This window comes from Nelumbo lutea, chromosome 4 (genome assembly GCF_056320005.1).
Source record: "Nelumbo lutea isolate HS-2025 chromosome 4, American lotus-T2T, whole genome shotgun sequence".
NCBI classification, from domain to species: Eukaryota; Viridiplantae; Streptophyta; class Magnoliopsida; order Proteales; family Nelumbonaceae; genus Nelumbo; species Nelumbo lutea.
Genome location: NC_142687.1, coordinates 90,887,498 through 90,912,044, shown reverse-complemented (window position 1 = coordinate 90,912,044; position 24,547 = coordinate 90,887,498). Strand labels below are relative to the sequence as shown.

Here is a 24,547-nt window from a genome sequence, read left to right as displayed (position 1 = left end):
GTTCAGATTTGCATCCGTTTGTATATAGGCAGAGAGAACGACGAGCGGGAGAGGTATCTCTGCTGATTTCCACGAATCTGTTCCCATTTTGATATTTTGTTTCTCATTTTCATTTTTTTTTCCCGTTTTTTCAAGTCATCTACCTCACTAGAAGAGAGATCTTCTCCAAATCCATTTGCCCTCGTTTTTAGAGAGGTAATCTGATCTACCTTCAGAACCAGCAACATCTAGTTAATACAGAAACATCTTCTTCTTTATCTTGGCCTTTCTTAAAATTTCTCATTTTAAAATATCTATTCAGAACTAGTCATACAGTTTAGCCAACTGTTGTTTAAGATAGCGATTTTTTCCATATAATTGATGCGGTGCAAATTTTATGAACAACCGAATGACCAATGCCATGATTTAAGTAGTAGAGAACCTGAGCACTTTAGCAAGTGAGGGTAGAAAAAGAGAGAGGTACTTGGACCTTTCTCCTAGGTTGCCGGGAATATAGTAGACCTTGTAGAGATACTGAGGTAACTCCTTGAATAGAACTTCCTGAATTTAGGTAAAAGGGTTGTTGCATGTAACTGAGGAATCCCAAAATGAAGTTTCGAGTTGTATTAGTGTTATCATTGTGGTGAAGTGATGACTAGTCTTAGGCCTCTCTAGTTGATGGCTTGATGCCATAATAAACTCCTGCACATTTGCTATAGTTTTTTTTGTTACTTCCCATGTTTTCTCTTCACTCCTATTTATCCAACATGGGTTTCCTTTACTAAGCATGGAACTTTTGGTTTAAGTATTCAACATAATATGGCACCATTGTACAGGTATCTGGGATACAACTTCCCTGTTTGTGGTCTGCTTCACTACTCACTTGAACACACAACTTTAATCTTACACATTTGATACCACGTGCCCTTATGTGGTTTACTGGTTGTATAGTGAAATAACCATAATACTTGTAAGCTAGTGTGGTTACTGTTGCAAAATCTATGTAATTTGTGTATTGGTTTCTCTGTTTGGTCATTATCTTATAATTCCATTTTGACCTACCTGCTGCTTTCTGATGAAAGAAGATGGCTATGAACAGAATTCCCTTACCACATGGTTGAACCAAAGTAATGTATCACTAAGATATTGAAAATTCCAAATGAAATCCATAAGTTCAGTTATTACATTTGATCATTCATTCCAATCTCCTCAGAAAATCCAATAGTTAGATAAGTAATCCATTAGAAACAAACCTATCATCTTGAAGTAAATATGTTGCATTTTCGATTATGTTAGTTCAAATGAAATGCTCATAAGGTGTTTATATTCTATCTCAAACACACTACAATGGAACTATTCTCAAATATACTAGATGCCAAGATGCAAAGACACTTCTCTTTTATGGGTAGTCGTTGCTCAACTTTGTCAGTTATTTCAGAACTTTTAGTTTGTGGAAGTTGCCTTCTATGTTATATGTACCTAGTACCTGAAAACACTAATCATTCCCCTGTAAACCTCCCTAAAAATAAAACTATAGAAACATTATGGGTGATTGTACAAAACACATAAAGTATGACAAATTATCAAGCAAACTACTAGTTTTACTGTGGATTCAGTGACTCATCAACAACAAAATGATACATAAACCCCTGAATTTCCAAGGGTTGCTGATTTTTCAAAGAGGTTCTGCTTTCTCTTGTTATAAGAGAGAGGGTACTGGCTCGTGGAGAACTTGATTCCTACAAGCTTTTCAAAATTTCCTTGTCTTCTCAATGACTCTGTAGTACACTGCATTATTCCAAAGAGGGGAAGTGCATGCTCTGCCTTCATCAATTCAGGGAGCTACATCTCTGACTTCTTTAGCATTCTCTTTGTGACATGTACCGTTCTCCTCCAAGGCCCTTGCCTTATGATTCTGATCCTAGATGCTTCCGTTCACAACAAGATGGATTGATCTCCAGACATGAGAAGGGATCAAGTCATTTGCATGAGGAATCCGAACCACTTAGAAGAAGTGATGCTGATACAGGTCTAGAATCACCAATCATTGCAGACAAAGGGAATGGGTCTACTTATGAAAAGAGATTAAGGGAGTATCCTTCAGAGTCCTCAATGAAAAATCCACTGGAAAAATTGACTAGTGGGATTGGGTATATTTATTCATCATCAGAAGACGATGATGTCTATCCAACGTGCCTCGAGGGTATGTTTTCAATCCCTCTTTTTTCTTTCATTTTTACTTTCTCTTCTTTTTCTTTGCCCCCATTTTCTTTTATGGAGCTAAATCAGACATCCCCCACTAGTTGGGAATGGAGCTGTTTTCATTGTTCCTGTTCAATTTGTAATTAACATATGAGAGTTTTTGTGTCACTTAGGAAGTTTTCATGCTTTTATGATACCGGGAAGTTGATAATTTTGGTAGGGATTTGCATTATATTTTTGTGTACTTATGGAAGTGAAAGCTTCAAGTTTGTGGTTAGGCCTTTGCTTCCCCTACTTATTTATTTATGTTTTTCTTTTCAGAATATACTCTAGAAAACCCCAAGATAATTACCAATTGCTCCCACCATTTTCACCTTGGTTGTATATATGAATGGATGGAGAGAAGTGAAAAATTGCCCTCACTGTGGCAAGGTAACATATTTCTTTATCATGTGTTGTGCACTTGTTTATTCATTCATGCACAATGGTCTTTTATCATCCGGACTTCTGGAGTATTAGCTGATTTCTTTGTATATATATTGCCAAAACAGCGCCAAGGGCAAACCTTAAAATCTTGGCCCAGTCACTCAATCAGCAAGACCAAACTTTTCCTGTATCAAAAAATACTGAAGCTTGTAAACTATGTGCAAGTCTGGTCTTGTATCAGCTGATTTGGTTGGAGCTGGTTTGTTAGTTGAGATAATATTGCCAAATCATGGAGGCCATAATTAAATTGTTGAGATGATGGTACATTGGTACATAAATGAATCCTAGGAGGTATCTTTGGAAGAGCTAATTGCACTTACACATCTAGCAATTTGAGTAGTAGAATTGAAGAGGTTGGAGGTGGTTGCCATGAGGCTGTGTTAAAAACTGGTGAAAACTAGCAATCAGAAGACTCTACTGTGTTGAAGCACCCGAAGTTTGAAGACATTCAGTGAGTTGCTTCTTTTGATATCATCAGTACTAGGCTTCCTGATGATGCAAGTTCTTTATTTGATTTGTCATCTCTCCAGCAGGCATCAAGTGGCAACGAGCAGCATGTAAAGAGCAACGGTGAAGCAAATCTTTTAGAGCATGTAAAGAGCAATGAGGAATTAAGTTTGTACTACCGTGATCCCCAAGGTGAGATCCAGGGACCGTTTCTTGGTGTTGACATCATCTCATGGTTTGAACAGGGTTTTTTTGGGACCGACTTACCTGTTTATCTGGCAGATGCCCCAGAGGGAACACCTTTTCAAGAGCTTGGGGAATAATGCTGCATCTAAAATCTAATGATGGGTTAGTTTCCACTGCTCCCAGTACTAAGCCTGATCCATCTGATGCCACTGGAGGCAGCATTGTGGCTACTTTGCCATTAGCTGATGATTTTACTGGTTCAGTTCTCATGGATAACCAAGGCTGGGCTTCATCTGAATTTGAGAAGCTTCCTGGTCACCATATCAGTCAAGAGTATATAAACGTGAAGATGCAATGGAATCCAATTATTCCGAGGGTCAAAGTTTTCATGACTTTGTTGCTCAAGATGAGGGTTAGTTATCTAGTTAGTTATGTGGCTCTTATTGCTCTTTTATATATCCTCTAATATCATGTTTCTCATGGTTTTTTCCTCTGTTTTCTGTAGAAGTTGTCTTTTCCGGAAGACCTGGTAGTAGCAGTGGAAATCCAATCCAGAAACATTTTGGTACCCTTAATGATCCATTAACAAATCCCACAAGCCACCCTTACCTTGCAAATGAATCGGTAGAATCTATTGGAAATAAGAGTTGCATCCCTTTGGTCTGCTTTGGTCTGAACTTGAAGATGCTCATTTGAGGCGTACCCAGTCATCAAACATGTCTTCAGGCATTGGTGATCAGGGCCAACCTGTCAACCCCATTGTTGAAAGAGAAATATATTTTTCTAGTCACAAGAACTCATTTCGTTCAATGGATGATAGACCTCTTGTTGGAGAGACATGGTCTGATGGTTATAAAAGGAATACACCTAACTCCAATTTATTTGTTTAATGGATAGACCATCAGCAGTCAATGAGTCGACCCCTGATTGATTTAGATCTTTTGAAATTAATCTATAATTTTTTATATTTAATTAATAATATGTTATTTTTTATATTTGTTTAATGGTGGGAGTAGCTGGAACACCATTTATTTGGTAGCAAGACAGTTGTATTTGCATTGATGAAAATGCCAAACATCCACAAAAATTGTATTTGTATTTGCATCTTTCAAAAACAAATGAGCTGAGTGCAAAGTGGGTGTATAAATCTTGAACCACTTCGCACTCACATGAATAAAACATTTTTGTTTTGCACTCTACAAATTTGTATTCGTGCTCCTTCCAAACGCAGCCTTAGGTTTTGTTTGGTTGCAATGCAAATAAATTTGCACTGATGCAAAATCATGATAGTGCAAATTCTGACCTATTTTTGTTTCAAATTTTAGCTTATTTTGTTTCACTGTAATACAAGTGAAGTAAATTAAGACACGAATCAAAACAAAGTAAAACCCCCAAATAAAATTAAAGAAGAATTTGTATTTTTTTCATTTGCACTCTCATGCATTTGCACTAATACAAGCTTTGGTCTTACTTTTCAGCCATGGATTGGACCTGGGTTTAAAAACTTGGGCTTGTTCTTAACCCAGTTTAGAGTAGGTTGAGGCTTTGGGTAATTAAGTCCAACGCTACCTCTTGCAACCTAAGGTCAGGGGTGTCAATTGGACTGGATTTGGTTCAATCCTCACCAGTTTAATGTGAGTTTATCATAAATGGATCAGGTCTAATCCAATCCACTGAATGCTATGGATCAATTTGGACCAATCCAATTCAATGTTTGGACTGTCTCAACCCAAATCCGGTCCATTGACACGTATTTTTATCTTATATCAGTGGACCAAATATCGGCTTCATCCAACCCGTATCATAGATTTTCCAAATACGATTTTTTTTTGTTTATTTAAAAAAACAAGTGAAACTAAACACTTATGTAAAAAAAGAAACACTTGTTATAAAACGCAACGGTGCAACCCCCCTATTAACGAGAAGAGTTAGATTAATTAATCTGTTGACGTCACTTGAAAGCAAGATGGTACAAATAGTAAATTTAGAAAAGAAGTTATTTTAAGTATTATTTAATTGTTCTAAGCTTCTGAGTAGTCCATTAAATAAGTTACTTATTTCGATAATCCTGATTAGACCCAGTAACATTCTATCTGAAAAAAATTAAATCCAAATAACATATTTCCATTCTTGATTGTACACGTGCATAAAACGGGTTATTCCATATTATAATATCAATATAAAATACAAAGACTGAAATCATAACACTCGTATGTAGATGTAGTAACGTTTCATCAAAACCAAATATTACGGTAGCAACGTACGAAAGATAGATCTAAGAAAAAAAAAAAAAAAAAAGATGAATATCACAGTAGCAATACAAAGGAGAATCTTTAACCGTTGAAGAAGAATATACAATTGTCATCTCACAGCTTGGTGTTTCTTTCTTCTATCCTCACCGGAAACCCACCTTCCATTTTCGAAGTTAAATAGGACACATAAACTGGCTCACAACCTTCCTCCATCGCCGCCACAACCCGGAACCGCCGCAGAACACCGGCCACCACCTGCTTCATCTGCAAGAATGCCATGTCCCTTCCTAGACATATCCTGGGTCCCGCTTGAAACACCGGATAGGTGTACTGATCCCTCGCCACGAAGCTCCATTTTCCGGTGACTTCGTCCTTCTCTAGCCACCGCTCTGGCCGAAAATCCGGCCAGTTTGAGCCCCACAGGGCCTCCATCCTTCCCATTGCGTAAGGAAGGTATGTTACCCTCACTCCCTTCTTCACCACCGTCCCATCCGGTAGTATGTCGTCCTCCGCTGCCTCCTTGCTGTCCCCGGGAACCGGTGGGTATAGCCGCATGCTCTCGCAGAGCGACGCGTGAGTGTAAACCATATTCTTCACCTCGGTGTATATGGGTGCTGCTGGGTTCTCTGTTATCTCCCTCAATATCTCCTCTTCCACGTGTGAGTGACTAGATATTAACCAGAAGAACCAGGTCAAGGCTGCCGATGTCGTGTCTCGACCGGCTAAGATAAAGCTAATCACCAAGTCTGTCACCAAATTTTCGTCCACATGCCCTGAATTCAGGATTCTCGAGAGCAGGTCGCCGGTTTCCAGTGAAGATTTCTCGTCAAACTCTCGCCTTTTCTCTCTCATAATGCTCTGCGCAAAGCCGCGAATTTGGGAGACTGCTAACTGTAGCTGTTTCTCAGACCCAATACCGAATGCCCTTTTCAGCTTCCAGAGCGCCGGGTTAATTGAACCAAACCTTTCACTGCTCAGGCGGACAGCACATTCAAACGCGGTGGTGAATTCCGGCGAGGGAAACGAGGGAGACAGGTATTCTGGGTCAAATCCGAAAGCAATCTTGCAAATGTTGTCGAAGGCAAATCTCTGGAGGATATCTTGCAGATTGATCACGGACTTGTCTGCGGCGGCCGCTGAGAGGATGGGAATAAGACGTTTAGTGAGTTCGGTGTCGACGACGGTCTCGACGAAATTGCGGAGAGACTTAGTATTGAATGCATGGCTAGAGATCTCCCTCTGAGACTTCCAACTATCACCGTCGGCGGTAAATATACCATCGCCAAGCAAGTCGGAGAGGGTGGACCGAAAGAAATGACCTTTTGGATATCGGTAGAATTGGGTCTTGAGTATGTGTTGGACGTTAGAAGGATTTGCAGTAAGGACTTGACGGACGCCGAAAGGGCGATGAAGAACAAAGGTTCCAGACGGGGAGTGCCTCAGAATCTCTGCAATCCACTCGTGCCAGCGGTTACGATTCTTGGATAGTGCAATATAAGAACCAATTAATGGGTAAGACATGGGCAGTTTAGTGGCCGATGATGAAGAAGAAGACTTCTTACCCAGATAGCCACTAATTAGGAAGAAGAAAAGTGGAAGGATAAAAAGGAGTGAAATTAAGAGCTCGAGCTGGATCATTGTGGATTGATAGACGAGTCTGCAATTTCGTAACTGGGTGTTGATCAAGAAAATAGGTAATCAAGGATGAAAAGGGTGCTTCTTATTTATAGCTGTGCGTGGCAGATTAAACATTCGTAGAAATGCCTCTGTATTCAAAGCGGAAGCTTCTCTCGAGTTGGAGCGCATCCCACTGATTTGCCTCATTGGTTTGCTTCTGAGTTCTGACGTCAGAGGTTATGTCCAACTGATTAAAACCCCAAAGGAGGCTAAGACTACAGTTACGCCTAAGCGAGGGCCATAGTTATGAGATGAACGTCAACCCAGGAAGCTTAGATTCTGACGTCAGAGGCCATGCCAACTGCTGAAAGGTCCAAAGTAGCTCGAAGAAAAGTTTTCTAGACGTTCAACCTCTTAAAGCTGTTCGTGTTAAGTGGACCTCACCAGTCACCACGGAACAAATCCTCGACAGAGGATCGTAACCCCAGAAGACGCGTTTTTAAGGTGGCTAGTTTTGGCCGATGCGTTTGTTTAAGATGAAGGGTCAAGGTGACTAATTTGATTGATAGCCACCTAACTAAAATTAGCCAATGTGGCAGTCGAAGAGGGAATGTGTTGGCACAGTACGTGGCGTCCGGATTCTTTTTGGGACCTACGAATTAAGTTGCCACGTGGAAAATAAAGTTTCTTATAGATTTCGTTTGCAATTGCGGCTTCCTTTTATACTTTTTGCCACTGCCACAGCTAGAGTAGATTCTGGGAGGGTTTTGTAAATTTTAGATGTTATCTGCCTCCCTGAATTTTCAATTCCTACTCGTCCCAAAATCTATAATTTTAGAATTCAAACTTTTCTTGCACATGAAAATGTAACTCTTCTTAACCCTATCTTTCTCGCATTAAGGATGGAGCAGGTTGGGTTTGTAGCTCGTATTTAATTCTTTTTTTGTTAATAAATATTAAAATTTTTAATTATTTGATTAAAACATATAAAAAATACAAATTATCAATTACTTTTTACATAAAATTCAAAATATTATTAAAAGCCGAGGGGATCGGAGAAGATTGGATTTGGCGGTTTAGCCTAACATTGTACCTTATCCGTATGGATACAGGTTGTAAAAGCCGTGGGGATGAGGACCCACCTAACCACAGTCAAGCCTGAGAAAGAGTTATGTTACTCTATGCATTTTATACCGATTGACCATGACTGAACCAGGTGGATAGTTTTTGCTATTTTGGCGTTTTAATTTACTAAATATGGAAATATGCATGGATATGGCACTGAATAAGAACGGAATGGCAAGAAAGGATATATAGTTGTTGGGACGGTGCTTAGATGATGATGAAGATGAAAATATACGTGGATGGACAGGGCAATCAAATTTTAAATGCCTATTATTTCACATGCTTTGGCAGTGGTTTGCAATGTCTCAATAGAACGTCTCTGGTATCCTAGAAATAGATAAGTTTTCTACTTTTTAAAACCAGAACAAGGAGATGATTTTCCTAAAAAAGTCTACTCTCAGCTTAGCTAGAATGCTCGTGTCCAGTGGATCATACCAACTCACAGTTAAATTTTAAATAGATTTGAATTCAAAAGAATAGTGTTTTTTTTTTTTTTTTTATCAATTTTCTTCTTTTGAAAATAGTATGACCTTTCTTTTGGTACAAGGTTGAGAAAATTGGTTTTGGAGTGGGGTAAAGGAGTACCTTCCAACAAAAGATGTTCCAACACCCTCTCAACATGATCTAACACTGCACATTTCATATATAGTGGATCCTAGTCTCATGTTGAGATGTATGGTGTTAGATTGTGTTGGGAGAGTGTTAGAATGCCTTTTGTTAACAGGTGATATGGACTCGAGGCAAGGCAGGTTGCACATGATGCCCATTTGTCCATACCACGGAGAGCTTATTGTAGCATGTTTGTCATTAGGGCTCAGTTTGGAAGGAGTACAAATACAAATATATACATTGCAAATACATAATACAAGATACAAGGTTTTGGGAAAATACGTGACTCCTACACCGTTGGAGGTCATGTGCCCCACTAGGCATTTTATACAATAAATTTAAGGTTTAGGGGGCTTTAAGGTTTAAGGGTTTAGAATTTAGATTTTAGGGTTTAAAGTTTAGGGTTAGGGTTTAAGGGTTCAAGGATTTGGGCTTTAGGGTTTAAGGGTTTAGAATTAGATTTTAGAGTTAGGGTTTAGGGATTTGAGCTTTAGGGTTTAAGGGTTTAGAATTTAGATTTTAGGGTTAGGGTTTAAGGGTTAGGGGCTTTGGGCTTTAGGGTTTAGAATTTAGATTTTATGGTTTAAAGTTTTAGGTTAGGGTTTAGGGATTTGGGCTTTAGGGTTTAAGGGTTTAGAATTTAGATTTTAGGGTTTAAAGTTTAGGTTAGGATTTATAGGTTAAGAGATTTAGGCTTTAGGGTTTAAGGGTTTAGCCTTTAGATTTGTTTTCTTGGTAAAAGTATGGTAGAAAGTCATGGAAGAGAAGAGCGAAGATAAGAGAGAAAAAATATTTGAAGTCAAAAACTTGGGTTGATGGTGCCAACTTTGGTATTCATATTCGGGCGAACCAAACTGATAACAAATAAGGGAAAAAATTACAGCTATGCCCCAGTGACACTAAAGTACAAAAATATGATAGTTTTAACACTCAGCCTCAAGTTGGGACATAGATGTCTATCATGCCCAATTTATCACATAAGTCATTGTATTGCAACTGATGTAGGCCCTTTGTAAAAATGTTTGCAAATTGCTCATCGGAACTAACATATGGAGTACACACTTTCCCATTAACAAGTTTCTTCTTGATAAAGTGTTTGTTCACCTCAATATGTTTAGTTTTATCATGAAGAAATGGGTTAGCTGCAATATTAATGACGACTTTGTTATCACAATACAAGGGCATGGGGCTATCAAATAGAAAACCCAGTTCACTCAAAAGATTCTTCATCCACATAACTTCAACCACTCCATAGGATAGTATTCTATACTTAGTTTCAGCACTAGACCCAACCATTACATTTTGCTTTTTGTTTTTCCATGTGATTAGGTTCCCTCTCACAAAGGTACAATACCCCACTAGTAAACTTTCTGTCATCAGCTGACATGACCCAGTCAGCATCTGTATACACCTCAACCTTCAAGTGTGTGGTCTTAGGGGAATGCATGAATTGACTAAGAACACCCACAATATAAGTAATGTTTGGCTGAGTCATGGACAAGTACAAGAGCCTTCCCGCAAGTCTTTGGAATTGCTTTACATCTTTGATGGTCTCACCACAACAATCACCCAGTCTATAATTTGGATCAATGGCATAGTCAACTGGTTTCGCCCCTAGTTTTCTTGAACCTTATAACAAATCTAGGATGTATTTTCTTTATGAAACGAAGATCCCCTTTTGTAAGCGGGCCACTTCAATTCCAATGAAATATTGCAAGGGACCTAGATCCTTCACTTCAAATTGAGTGGCTTGGAACTCCTTTAGCTTTTGAATTTCAACTTTCTAATCACCTGTGATTACTATGTCATCAACATACACCATGAAGGCTACAATCTTTCCTTCTCTTATTTTCATTGATAATATGTCATCAGTATACACTATAAAGGCTGCATTCTTTCCTTCTCTTTTCACAAATAATGTATGACCAGTCTAACACTGTTTGTAACCAATCTGTTGCATAGTTAGGTGAAACTTGCTAAGCCAAGATCTTGATGATTTTTTAGTCCATACAATAACTTCTTTAACCTACACACTTTTTGTTCTTTTCCTTGGGCACGAAATCTAGGGGGTTGTACCGTGTACACCTCTTCTTCAAGATTATCATTCAGAAAGTCGTTTTTGATATCTAACTGATGAAGATCCCAATAAAAGTTAATAGATAGATAGAAAAGAACTTTGATGGAATTCATCTTCGCTATTAGAGCAAATGTCTCCGCATAATTTACCCCATACACCTAAGTAAAACCTTTTGCCACCAATTGGGCCTTATACCTTTCCACTGTGCCATCAACTCTGTGCTTCATTAATTATGAATACCCACTTACATCCTACCGGTTCCTTACCTTCAGGTAGGAGTGTCAATTGGACCAGATTTGGTCCAATATAATCTAGTCCGATGTGAGTTCATTACCAATGGACTAGGTCCAATCCAATTCAATGAATATTTTGGACCATTTTGGATAGACTAGGTCCAATCCAATCCAATCCAATATAAATTCATTATGGATGGACCAAGTCTAATCCAATCCAATAAATACTTTGGACTATTAAGTCTGGATTGGTCCAATTCAATATGTCTTATTGGTTAGTCCAATCTATCCAAATTGATTTTGGTTTGGACGGGGTCCAATCCAAAACTGGACACCCTACCTTTAGGATGATCCACCAAGTTCTACATACCATTTTTCTATAAAGCATTGATATCTTCTTTCATTGTATTTGTCCATTCAGGTATTGAGAGAGCCTCTACTACATTCTTAGGGATAGGGACACTATCAATGGAATAAAGGAAAGCACGAAAAGAAAGTGAAATGTTCTCATAAGAAACAAAATGGGAGATAGGATGCTTAGTGGTACAAGACCTAACTCCTTTCCTTTGTGCAACATGAATGTCTAGGTCATAATCAATTGAAAGAATTAATAACAATATGGTCAACATCAATGGGAATAAGAATACATGGCTGTGTAGGATCTTCTCTCAATGAATCTGATGGTGTTGATGGTAAAATCACTACAATAAATTGAATGGCAGTTTTTTGAAATGGCTAAAAAGCAACTATCACTAGAAATATCGGTCTTTAGCGCCAATCAATTAAAAACTACCACTAAAGAGACCAAGCGACTGTCTCTATAGAAGAGGCATGAATTGAGGAGGGTTTTCTCCCTCATGCCTCTTCCTCTTCACATTTCTTCTCCTCCCGCCCTCTTTGTCTCTCTCCTCTCTCAGTTGTCTTTCTCTCTATCTCTTTTTCTCCGGACCTTGAATGATTTAAGGTAAACACAGATGGAGGCTTTAGTAAATCCATATCTTTTGAAATTGTTATATTACATGTTTTGTTATTTTGAATCCTTTCTTTCTTTTTTTAGTCGGTTATGATTACCTCTCATATGGTTTACTGAGAACTGGTTTCCATGGTAACTAAATGTCATTGTTGCTGGTGGTTTTTGTCGATCCTTGCAGGTACACGATTAGGCAAATATTGACAAAGAATTCTACTCAATTCGTGATCTTAATAATGCTTAGTTGGGCAGACTTATAGACGAACGGTGGAGTAAGGGGAGTTTGTCCTGAATGTGGTCCTACTCATATCAAGGCTATACATGTTTATATGAGATCAAATGATGTCACCCTTGGTTGAATGGGGAATTTTGTCCTTTCTAGTGTTCTTTTTTGATGTTGATGGTGTTAAACTCACATGTTGAATCCCTATTTTGTATGCTTTTTCTTTGGATCCATTATATGCTCAATTTCAATATAAAGAACCTCTTATGGAAAGGAGAGTAATATTCATCCTTGTGCTATAAGTTCAACTCTTGGACAGGGTTTCCCTTGAATACTCATATTAATTTAGAATACTTGAATGCCATAGTAAAGACTTACGCTCATGGTTTCCTTGGGCATACACAAAGATTCATGAAACTTGCTTCTGAGTTGGTATGAACAGTTATACTTTCAAATTACCCAAAATGGTCATTGGCTTTTTCTTCCAAAGGCCTTGGAATAGGTGACCTAGTTTGGCATAACAGTTTTTGTCATAAAAAATAATTATTGAAATGAGGAATTATTGAATGAGGAATTATGCTCAATGGAAAATATCATTTTAAATTCTATGTTGTATTCCTATATTCTTAACATATAGAGAAAGCAAAACACCAAACCAACTAAATAATATTTTCACTGTATTGAATTGTCTTAGAAAGACCTATAAAATTAAAAGATGTAAAGTAGAAGGATCCTGATAATCAATCAAAGAAAGAAATAAAAAGGAATAGTGAGTATAGAAATACTTTTTAAGGAAAAATTACAACATGGTAATTGTTATGAAAAGAATGAAATACAATGCAGCCCTTCAAAAGAAAAAAAAATGTAATGCAGCATGCAGGATATAATGAAGAAAAACTTATTTTCAATGTGATAGGACTTTACTATTGGTTCATCCTTAACATTTTTTCTTTTTTTTTTTTAGAAAGAGGTAAGGTATTGTATTCATTGCTTCAAAAACATATACAAGCCCTGCACAATAAGACTGTGTGCATGGGCCACTACATTTTCTCTTCTGTATGCATAGATACAAAAAGTGCATTGAAATAAAAAAAAAAAAAAGAACTATATGGCCTGTTCCTGAAATACTTGTGACCCTTTATCCATGAAAGCATCTGCCCCATAAACCTTTCAAAAAGCCTTATATTTCTCTCTGTCCATAATGTCCAGACCACTACTGCAGGTACCAATCCCCAGATAACCTTTCCTTCTTTGGATAAACCATTCAAGTGCCAACCCTACAGCAAAGCCTCCGTAGATTTTGGGAAACAGAACTGCGCTTCAAAAGGTCCCAGTAGCTTCACCCATATACTTCTTGCAAACCTGCAGTGTATAAGGAGATGTTCCAACTCTTCCAAGGCTTCACCACAGATTACACACCTTCTGGGTTCCACCCTCATCCCTCTCCTAGCCAATGCATCTGCTGTTAGGCACTTCCCCAAAGCTGTAGTGTATAAGGACTTGTGAATCTGCCTGATTTTCCCATACCCAAATTCTGCTGTCCCTCTGACCTTTCAGCGGTGATTCAGTTCCAACCACTGTTCAACCTCCCAATCATTCAGGTTTCTTTTGAATGTGATCTATGCATATTTTCTAAGAATACCTTTGAAGTGGTACTGAGTCCAGGGAATGCATAAAGCATTAATTGTCCCCTGGGTTTCAAGCAATGGACTTCATTTCCAAAGCAATGTAAAGAGGACATCTGGACTCTTGTACTAGTATGATTTTTTTTTTTTTAAATTTAGCTCTGTGGTTTTCTTGGTTATCCTGATATTGTTAGGATTACTTATTTGAGTTGATGGCCTGACTTGCAGGTTCATGTTCCTCCATTATGTATTTCCAATGGAGTTTTCAGGGCATCAGAGTTTGCAGGTCTTCACTTTCTTTTGCTGCATTTCCAGTTTTCAGGGCATCCTGGAAATTAAGTTGCAAGTTCATGTTCCTCTGCTTTGAGGCTTATGCTGTCAATGTAACATCTGGTTGAGAACTTTGATTCATGAATGTTTCATTTTAAGTGTCATAGTAGTTGAGAAACATTTCAATGGGAATAATTTGATTTCAGTTTAATATTTCCTTCTTTTTGATAACTGAACAGGTTGTATGGGTTTCATAGATTATTTCCTTGTATTCTACTATACGTTCAACCTAATGGTGTTTGTGTTACATAGTTCAAATTCATGCTTAGTCAAGTGTTGATAAGTGATGTAGGCGCACATGGTCTCGTCCAATAGCGGGCCTGCACATGTTAGGCGACGCGGTTCAGAGTGGACCCAATCAGGGTGCACACAGAGTAGAGCTTGGCGGGTTTTTCGAAACCAGTAGCATGGAGTCACCTGGCGGCCTCAGATGGCTGCGCTCCCCACGTGCGGATCACATCCAGACCGTTCGAGCTCAACTACCTCCAAGCAGTTTCAAGTATAAATAGGAGGTGACCCCCTCTGATGTTCTCTTTCCTTCACTCCTTTCAGGACTGACCTACCAGTCCTCGGCCACCTAGGACCTCAAACTACTTGGCCTCCCTCGCACCTTGGCACCTCGATACCTCCGCTTGGGAGTAAATTGATAGTGTTGCCCTTCGCCCATTTTGATTGGCAACAATTGGCGCCGTCTACGGGAAACATCGCTAAGACTTCCCTCAACTAAACTCCTATAAATCCAAGAGAATCAACTCCTAAGCCTAAGCTTTAACCAACATGGCAAGAAACACTAGGAACGCTCAGAACTTGGTCACGACAGACCAATTTCAAGCGGTCCTCAAATGGCTTGACAACCTCGTGCAGAGGCTGGACGAGGTGGGGCGCCCGGCAGGAGGCTACCCTGCTGGGAGCTTGGGGCACCATGGCGAATGTGCGTCTCCGGACCCCTTAGCCATCGGCCCTATCAAATCTAACAGTGCCGACCCCTTAGAGTTCGATAGCAGCCGGTGCACTAGTCAGCAGCCAAGGACCTCACGACCCCCCAACTGAAGAGGGGAAGAATCAACACAATCTCGTGATCATCGCCAAGACCTAGAACAACATCAACACCACCAAAGAGAGAACTCCTGGGACGAAGGCAAGGAGATCAGGCCATCGGCCCCCCTCTCAAGGGCCGAGGGACGACGTTGCGCCTCTCCCTCACATGTCTCGGACCTCCGAGACCTATTGAATGACAGGCGGGCCAGAAGAAACGAACATGGGCCCGCATCAGAATATTCGGGGGTTCGAGCCGACCCCATCGAGACCAAGAGGGCCAAGACGGGGTATCAAAATTTCGTTATGTATCAGCCCGTATCAGTCGATACGTATCATATTGGGCCCTTCCCGATATGCCCCTATAAGGGTTGTATCTGATCATACTATGGTTCAGGGGGTAGTTGGGACTTAAACCGACTCCTCTAAACCAATTTAAAAAAAAATAAATAAAACATAAAAAACACCGATATTGGGTATCGGTATGTATCGATATTTAGAACCTAGAAAAAAATTACATTACCCAAATTAGATCCTAATTTGGTAATTTGCGTTTTAATCCATAATGCATGTGGCATAAGCCTTATGAGTTATGACCAGTGACCACGCACTTCTATAATTAATAAATAAATAACAGAAATGGAAAACCATGAGAAAATAAACAACTAAATAATTGAAGCTTCCTAATAAATAACATGATCATACTTATTTCCAACTTATATATTTGAACACAAGCTTTTTAAAATCGAACCGGACAGGGAACCATTTTGGGTCTAGTTCTCGAGTCGAATGGTCTGATTGTCTAGTCCAAATGGGCGACCTGTTTTGACAAAAATAAAAAGTGTGTGGTCATAAGGCTTAATTAACAATCCAGGTCGATGGTTTGGCCACTCGGATCAGCGCTTTGTTGACCAAATCAACAGTTTTTGGCCAAAAACGGTTATGGGGTGAAATGGAACCAGTTAGGTGATTGTTCCTGATTTTTCCGGTCTAACCGGCCAACCCAATTTTGAAAACACTACTTGAACATGGTTTATGTTTGGATACTGGAAGTTGGGAACTATATAATCATTTATTCTTTCTTTATATGTTGTATGAGATCCACACCTTTTAGAGTGGGACCCATGAATTTGTTAATGGCATGAAACATTATCATTGGTTCCACAGCCTGATGAACAGCTAAAGCGTTCAACTAATCCAAATTCATATATATAACACTATTTGCAAAGTAGTAAACAAAATATTTTCTAATTGATTGGCAAAACAGGATTGGCATCGATGATGATGATTAAATAATTTTTAAAAGTAGCAATAAATGATTTAAATATTAATAATTTAACAATGGATATGGTTTTAAATAGAATTGATTGGCCAAACAAAATCATGTAGCCAATTTGAATGATAATTAAGAAAAGCCTAAAAATCATACTACTTGAAAGAATGAGGTCATCCATGTTTAACAAGAATTGATAAAAAGATCTTGCAAGGGCATCATTCAAATTGGATGGTGGGGATTGGTTGCAGGGTTCAAAGTATCAACACATATCGGCCCATACCGGCCGATAAGTATCATTCTGGGACCTCCCCGATACGCCCCTATAGTGGGTGTATCGGGGGTCTGACTGGTTCAGGGGGTGGAGGAGCCCTAAATTGGCCCCCCCTGAACCAACTTAAAAAAAAAAAAAAGTAAAAAAAAAAAAAGGTATCGATATCGCCCAATACGCCCCTACCGACGTATCGGGCGTATCGATATTTTGAACCTTGATTGTTTGATATGATAATTTGGATGTTAAAGCGATCATGTTTTCTTTCTTCTCATTTATTTATTTTCCTTTGAGAGTAGAATGTTAAATGACATTAAAACCCCTAAAACATATTGTAATTTGGATGTTAAAAAAGGGTGGTATTTGTCTTTTAACATATTTATATTATTATAAAGTAGATGCTTGCCTTGGTTTTGGTATAGGTCATAAAATTTAAATATAAGTATAGAATACAAGTGAGTTGGGATTCACTCACAAAAAAAAAAAAAAACTGTACGACATAGTACTAATATAATTTGTGTCCGTACATCTCATCATGAGATTGAGACCCGCCATATTTGTGATGTAGGGGTGAGCATGGGTTGGTTTAATGACATAACCTAGAACTTACCCTATAGGGGTTGGTTCCAAGTTTGTGGAACTAGAACCTACCTTGTGAGGGTTGATTTTGGCCTTGGTGGTTCTGGGGTCGGTTCTAGGATCGGACCTGTGGAATCTGTTCTTTCTTTGCTCCCCCTCCCCTCAAAAATAGAAGCATGTTCTTTAAAAACTTGATTTTTAATAAATATAATATATAGTTTAAAACCCATATTATCTTTATTAGTTAAATTGGATAGTTTAATATGTAGATTATCATTATATGGTTCAAAACTTATAATTTAAATTTAAGTTTTGTAAATATTAACTCTTATGTTACTTAGTGTACACATTCAAATATTAAAATGAAAATAAATGATCAAATAACTTAAGTAACTTAATGGTCAAATGAGATTGTGTCCTTTGTTAACCATGAGTGCTTGGGTTCAAATCATTACATCCCTGAAAGTTTTAAGGTTTATTTCAAGGCAGGTTCCACAAAGATCAATTCCACCAAGGCCAGCCAAGGTTGGTTCATCAAGTTGGTTTGGGTAGGGTAAACCCCTAGACCATGGAATCGGTCTGGGTAGGGGTCGGTTCCAAGGATTTGGAACCAGACCCTATCCTATAACAAATTGGGTAAGGTTGGTTCAAGGCCTGTTCAAAGTCGATTCCAAGTAGAATCTACCCATTTGCTCACCTCTATTGTGATGTGTAAGCACAGATCATGTTGAAACGTATTGGAATAATTTTTTTGTGATAAGCAAATATGACATCTTATCAATTTATATCTTACCCTCTACTTGCACACGTGCATAACACCTACCCCTACACTAGTATATTTAAAAGAGAGGAGGGCCATTCACTATATATTGGTTAAATTTCTTTGGGTATGTAGCAGGCCAAGCCTATAAATTTGGCAGTTTGGATATAGTTTCAACATAGGGTCTCAACAACTTGTTCCAATGGCTAGGCTTATTAATAATACCCGAAAATCAATGGCCTAATATGACATCCAATCCAATTATCTTGGATTTGAATGATGTATTATGCAACCAAATCACATTCGAATTTTGTAGTATGCATCCAATTAAAAATTGGGTTGGGTTTAGATTTGATTAAGTATGTGCTTGGTTCCATTTATATTTATTGAATAAACATTTGTACTTTATTTCCTGGTAAAACCGAGAAATACAATAATCACAACCGTTTATGACAACCAGGCACCACTAGGCGCCACTAGGCTCCACATCAGCATAACAGTGAAAAAACGTCTAACCGTTTGTGGAAGCTTTAAAAAATAAATTCCACAAACGACTGACATGCACAAAAACCAAAGTTGACTTTTTCATTTTCGATGCATGTAGAAGAGTAAGAGAGGGAAAATGCTGAAGTGGTGCCTATGTGGCACTGTCAATAAACATTTACTGAATAAACGTAAACAGAACCAAACACCCTCTAAAATATGAATTCGTTTATATTATAATATTTGTTGATTATAATATATAAATTTTATATAATTATATTTAAAATTATAAAAATGTGTATTTTATATATTGTATTACATATGAATTTATATATGTATATATATAATAAATTCAGTATGTTATATTTATATTAATTTATTATATATAAAAGTGGAAAAGTAATTAATTTTTAATATTTTGTATTTTAAAAAATTAAAGCAGAGTTGGGTTAAATCTGAATCCCATTTGAGTATTCGAATTCGAATATAAGGTATTCAAATCCGATCGGAGTTGGGATGCAAACTTTCAATAATCAAGTCGGATTCACATTTTGCTTAATCCAATCCAAATCCGATTTGATTACCGCTCTACCAATGGCCATTGCAGCTGTACATTGGGAACATCTTGCCATGAAAGACAAGGGAGATGTTCTCAAATACATGACTGCAATGGCTATTGCGACCGGTTGTTAGCAAGATTCAAAATATCGATACGATACGCTTCGTATTGGGTGTATCGTAGTGTATCTTTTGGGTCCCGAAATACCTGTTAATAAAAAAACCCTTTTTAACTACCCAAAAACCAAAATAAAAAAAAAAAAAGCTTAAAAAAAGTTAATTTTGTGTGTATCTAAGTATCAGTACACCTCTGTCGATATGTAGAAACGTATCAATACTTTGAACCATGATTATTAGGACTAGATCTAGACTCAATTTTTGGACCTGGTGAGGATATGAGCCTCAGCTGGGCCTCACCGCAAAACCTAGGTCGTTCGTTGCTTGGAAATATTTCGGATAAGCATGGATACACCCAATGCAGAAATCCAATTCCCACTGCACAGCTATAAACATTCAAAACATCCAAAAACCACACCCTATACACTCATGTCCACCCATAAATTGACATCAATTCCGAGTTGGCACCTACCCCAAATGTACTTTGAACCTACAAATTTGGACATTGGGGGTATCGGTCATTCTCCCAAAATTTTTTTGGTCTAGGACGGATCGGGCTAGAAGTGTCAATGTCACCCCTCTATATGGGATAAAGGCACCCGGGCTAAATTCAAACCAGGTTAAACTCCTGCCCCTGGACCTAGTCGATCCAAACCCGAAAAACATTGGGCAGGGCGTGAGAAAATGAGAATTGAGATAAAACGGATCGTTACCCAAACCCAAATTTCTTTCCAGACTTGCAAGGGAGAAAAGGCCAATTTCTTACCAAACCCTCTCTTTGCGTTCCCGCCAATTAAGACATTCTCTCAATTTCTCCATTCATCGTATGCACAGAGTAAACAAGCTCCCTTCAGGCTTCAGCCATGGCTCTCATGATCTCATATCTCCACATTCTAACCCTAATTTCCCTGTTCAATCCCCTCGTCCAAACAGTCAACTTCAGCTATCCTGCAGTCTTCAACTTCGGAGACTCCAATTCCGACACCGGTGGCCTAGCTGCAGCGATAGCTTTTCCTGTCAACTCTCCGAATGGCCAGACCTACTTCCTCAAGCCTTCTGGGAGGTTCTGCGATGGCCGCTTGATCGTTGATTTCCTCGGTAAATTTCTTCATCCACAGATACTCGATTCATCAGCTTACGTTGAAACCTCAGATTATTTGAGAGGTGCTTTACTTTTGCAGTTGATGCAATGGACCTACCACTTCTAAATGCATACTTGGATTCGGTTGGTGCACCAAATTTCCGAACAGGCTGTAATTTTGCAACCGGAGGGTCTACCATACTTCCGGCAAATGCAGCTTCAACCAGTCCGTTCTCCTTTGGTATCCAGGTGGCTCAATTTCTCAGATTCAAGGCTCGGGTTCTTGAGTTGCTAGCAAAAGGCAAGTGATGTATACTTTGATCTTTGTTGAAGAATTTTTGGAATTCCATGAATGTAAAGGTTATGATGAATTGGAGAATGTTTCAAAAGAAAAATAACTCCTCTAAATTTCTGTTCCTCTTATAGTCTTATTTAATACCTCAAATTAAAAGTTAAAGTGTTGGAGAATAAAAACATATTCAAGAACCTCATTCAACAGCTTAAGGTTTTAGGTAGAAGGATTATTTCACCAAATAGTCTAGTGTTCAATCTTATTGTCTCATTATAATTAATTAAATTTCAGCACAAAATATGGATGGATCTGAGTTTGTCAATGCTTAATTGGATGTAATTTCATGTGAGGGGGCATGTTAGAAAAACCTATTCAGATATTTAACACGGTTCAAGTTTTTAAATTGAACAATTCCTTAGTTTAACTTATGGATTGCTCTGTCTCTTTCTGTGTGAAAATTAAAATTTTGACTTGCTTCTATTTGATACTAAAATGGTGGTCATTGAAATCTAATTTTTCTCTATCTCTCATTTAGGTAAAGGATTAGAAAAATTCCTGCCCCCAGAAGATTATTTCAAGAAGGGGCTCTGTATGTTCGATATTGGGCAGAACGATCTTGATGGTGCATTTTATTCCACTTCAGAGGACCAAGTACTTGCTTTGATTCCAACTCTTTTGCAGGAATTCGAATCTGGAGTTAAGGCAAGTCATAAGCAAAATTAACTGCAGGGTTTGATTTAATGAAAGATAATGACATCTAAATGCTAGATATATTGTGAACTCTTTGAAATTTGAACAAATGGTGCTAGACTTATTGTTCGATAGATAACAGTTGAAAAAAATAATAAAATATTCAAACGCATTAAAGATGACATAAGGGCCACAGTAGTTGTTCAGCGGGTTATAAAACCAATGGTAACACCACACACTTGTCATAAAATTAAAATACATGAACACACGATGAGAGGTTGAATGATTCTGGGTTTCATGTGTTTTATATCACTGGTGTGGAGAGGTTGAATGATTATGGGTTTCATGGGCCCACAGAATACAGCCATTGCATTCAGACATTCAGTTAATCTGAATTAATTTAGAAGACTCCAACCTTGTATTATGGGTTTCATGTGTTTCATGGGCCCACAGAAATGACAGAATACAGCCATTGCATTCGGTGAATCTGAACTAATTTAGAAAACCCCAACCTTCTTAAAATCTCATTGGCTTAAGGCTCAGTTTGGTAAGAGTGTAAATACAAATATATATAGTATAAAACCTTGTATTTTTTATATATTTGTATTTGTATTCTTTTCAAATTAAACCTAAAAGACAAAATAATAAGTTTTTCAGTTCAGCAATTTAAACTGTTATCAAACTGCCTCTTAGATAGGGTGGAATCGAGTTTGAATCTACTCACAAAACATGCCTCACACTGACCTTATAGCATATTTTTGCTCTACACCTGAAACATCTTGTACTTGTAAATTTTTAGTTCATGGGGACAGATTGACGCTGTAAGGCACGCTGTGTGAGGAACAGATCCAATCTCGGTGGATTATTAGTTATTTTTTATCATTTATTTTTAATTAATACTTAATTTTGTATAATTATTAAATAGTTATTTTTATCAAATTATTTTACAAATTTTCTCTATTTTATTATTTAATTTATCTGAAATATATATAATATATATATATATAACTTTATTATAACTTTATTATGATTCTACTAATTTAATTCTTCATCAGAAATTATATGAACAAGGTGCAAGACAGTTTTGGATTCACAATACGGGCCCCCTTGGATGCTTGCCTCGTATTATCGCCACATATGGAAATAACTCTTCAAAGATTGATGAGCTTGGGTGTGTGAGTTCCCACAACCGTGCTGCTACGCTTTTCAATTTACAACTACATGGTCTTTGCAGAAAGCTGCAATCACAGTTCTTGGATGCGAATGTAACTTACGTCGACGTCTTCTCCATCAAACTCGACCTCATTTCAAATTCTTCTCAGTATGGTATTTCAAATAACTGTTGTCCTTATTCCCTGTAGTGTAGTTTTATTTGCATTGGTAGGGGTGAGTAAGAAAAACTGATTGAAATTGAATCAATTAAAAATTTGGTTAATCGAATTAATCAGTTCGGTAAAAAGATATCGGCCCGGTTTCAGTTAATCAATATAGAAAATTGACGGTTAATTGAACTAACCGATATACATATATTTTTATACATTTTATGTATATATATATGTATATTATATTATAAATTAATAAATATGCATTATATATAAAAATATATTTATAATATATAATATATTATTTATTATTTAAAATATAATATTATATACATTTTTAGTTTTTATTATATATTTTTATAATGTATTATAAATGTAAAAACCAAAAAATGATGAACCAGACCAACAATTAACTAAACAGGTCAACTGATTAACTAATTGGCTTCGGTTTAGTTTCGGTTACTGGTTTTCTAAAAACCGATAATACCAGTTAGGTTTCAAAAATAGGAAGGAACCATAAACACCCTTATGCATTGGTGCAAAAATATGATCAAAGTGCATATTATTTGATTACAAATTCTGATTTATTCTTGTTTCAAGAAAGGATTAAAATATTGAAACATCAGATATCCTCAAATGGGAGTGCATATCAGTATGATTGATACCCTTTGATTTTTTATTTTTTTTATTTTTTTTATAGGCGTTAGAAGGTTTCATATGGTATTTTAAAGTTTTAAAGATTAAAAAAAAAATTCTTGTATCAGTGTATCCAAATGTGTCTGATTGCACGGATACAGTGTATTATATCAATATTTTAATCTTTAGTTTCAGGCTTCATTTTATTTTATTTATTTGCATTGTGGATATAATAATATAAAACTTAAAGCAAAGCAAAATAAAAGCTGAAGTAAATCTGAATCAGACTCTATGCTCTTCTTGTTAGTTTACACTCTCATACATTTATATATTAATGTTAGTGCAAATAAAACTGCACTGCAAACAACAGATGGATCAGAGTTACTAATCATAAAAAAATTATGAATTTCAGGATTTGCACACTTCAAAACAGCTTGTTGTGGGTATGGAGGGCCACCCTTGAACTACGACAGTCGGATCTCATGTGGCCAAACAAAGAGCTTAAATGGGACATTAGTCACGGCAAAACCATGCAACGATACCAGAGAATATGTAAACTGGGATGGGAACCACTACACGGAGGCTGCAAATCTTCACATCTCATCACAAATACTCACCGGAAAATATTCTGACCCACTTCTTTCAGATAGCATGCAATTCATTTTCAGATCAAAGTTCTAGGAACTCAATTTATGTATTTCTTGTTTCTTCTATTCTTTGAGCAGCGTCCAGCGTTTCATCTGAATTCTAATTTGTATTTTATCACATGGGAATCCTCGGAGTAATGTAAGAATAGTTGTAAGCTCTGTATAAGTTCTATGCAATTTAGTTATTGTTGACTATGGTAATAAAATATAATATAAAATATTCGATTATACAAAAAATATTTTGCAAAAATAAAAAAATTAAAAATCTTGTGCATGATTTGGATTAAAAAATAAAAGATATGGTAAACATTCAGTTAGACACATGTACAAGGTTTATAGTATTGAGAGTATCGATATGATCTGATTCATATGTTTAATAATTAAATAACATAAAAATGTCATTGTAAAATAAAAAAAGCACCGGATTCAAAGTATCGATACA

General features: G+C 37.3%; 1 protein-coding gene, 1 long non-coding RNA gene and 2 pseudogenes across 3 annotated transcripts; 3 read left to right on the top strand and 1 right to left on the bottom strand.

Annotated features, from left to right (window-relative positions):
* The first annotated feature begins 798 nt into the window (after positions 1–798).
* Positions 799–2,700, top strand: LOC148861753 (E3 ubiquitin-protein ligase At3g02290 pseudogene; annotated as a pseudogene).
* Positions 2,701–2,880: 180 nt separating this feature from the next.
* Positions 2,881–4,503, top strand: LOC148861752 (uncharacterized). Its single transcript, XR_016112581.1, has 2 exons — positions 2,881–3,712; positions 3,806–4,503. It is a non-coding gene; the product is annotated as an uncharacterized LOC148861752 (long non-coding RNA).
* A 940-nt stretch (positions 4,504–5,443) lies between these two features.
* On the bottom strand, positions 5,444–8,160 carry LOC148861751 (cytochrome P450 94A2 pseudogene; annotated as a pseudogene). The gene has a single exon (XR_016112248.1). The product of XR_016112248.1 is annotated as a cytochrome P450 94A2 pseudogene (transcript).
* Positions 8,161–20,230: 12,070 nt separating this feature from the next.
* On the top strand, positions 20,231–24,301 carry LOC148861750 (GDSL esterase/lipase At1g54790-like). The gene is made up of 5 exons (XM_088986728.1): positions 20,231–20,535; positions 20,619–20,819; positions 21,346–21,512; positions 22,556–22,826; positions 23,871–24,301. Exons 1-5 carry the CDS (start codon positions 20,301–20,303, stop codon positions 24,137–24,139), a joined length of 1,143 nt encoding a protein of 380 aa, XP_088842854.1. The 5' UTR covers positions 20,231–20,300; the 3' UTR covers positions 24,140–24,301.
* The last annotated feature ends 246 nt before the right edge of the window (positions 24,302–24,547 follow it).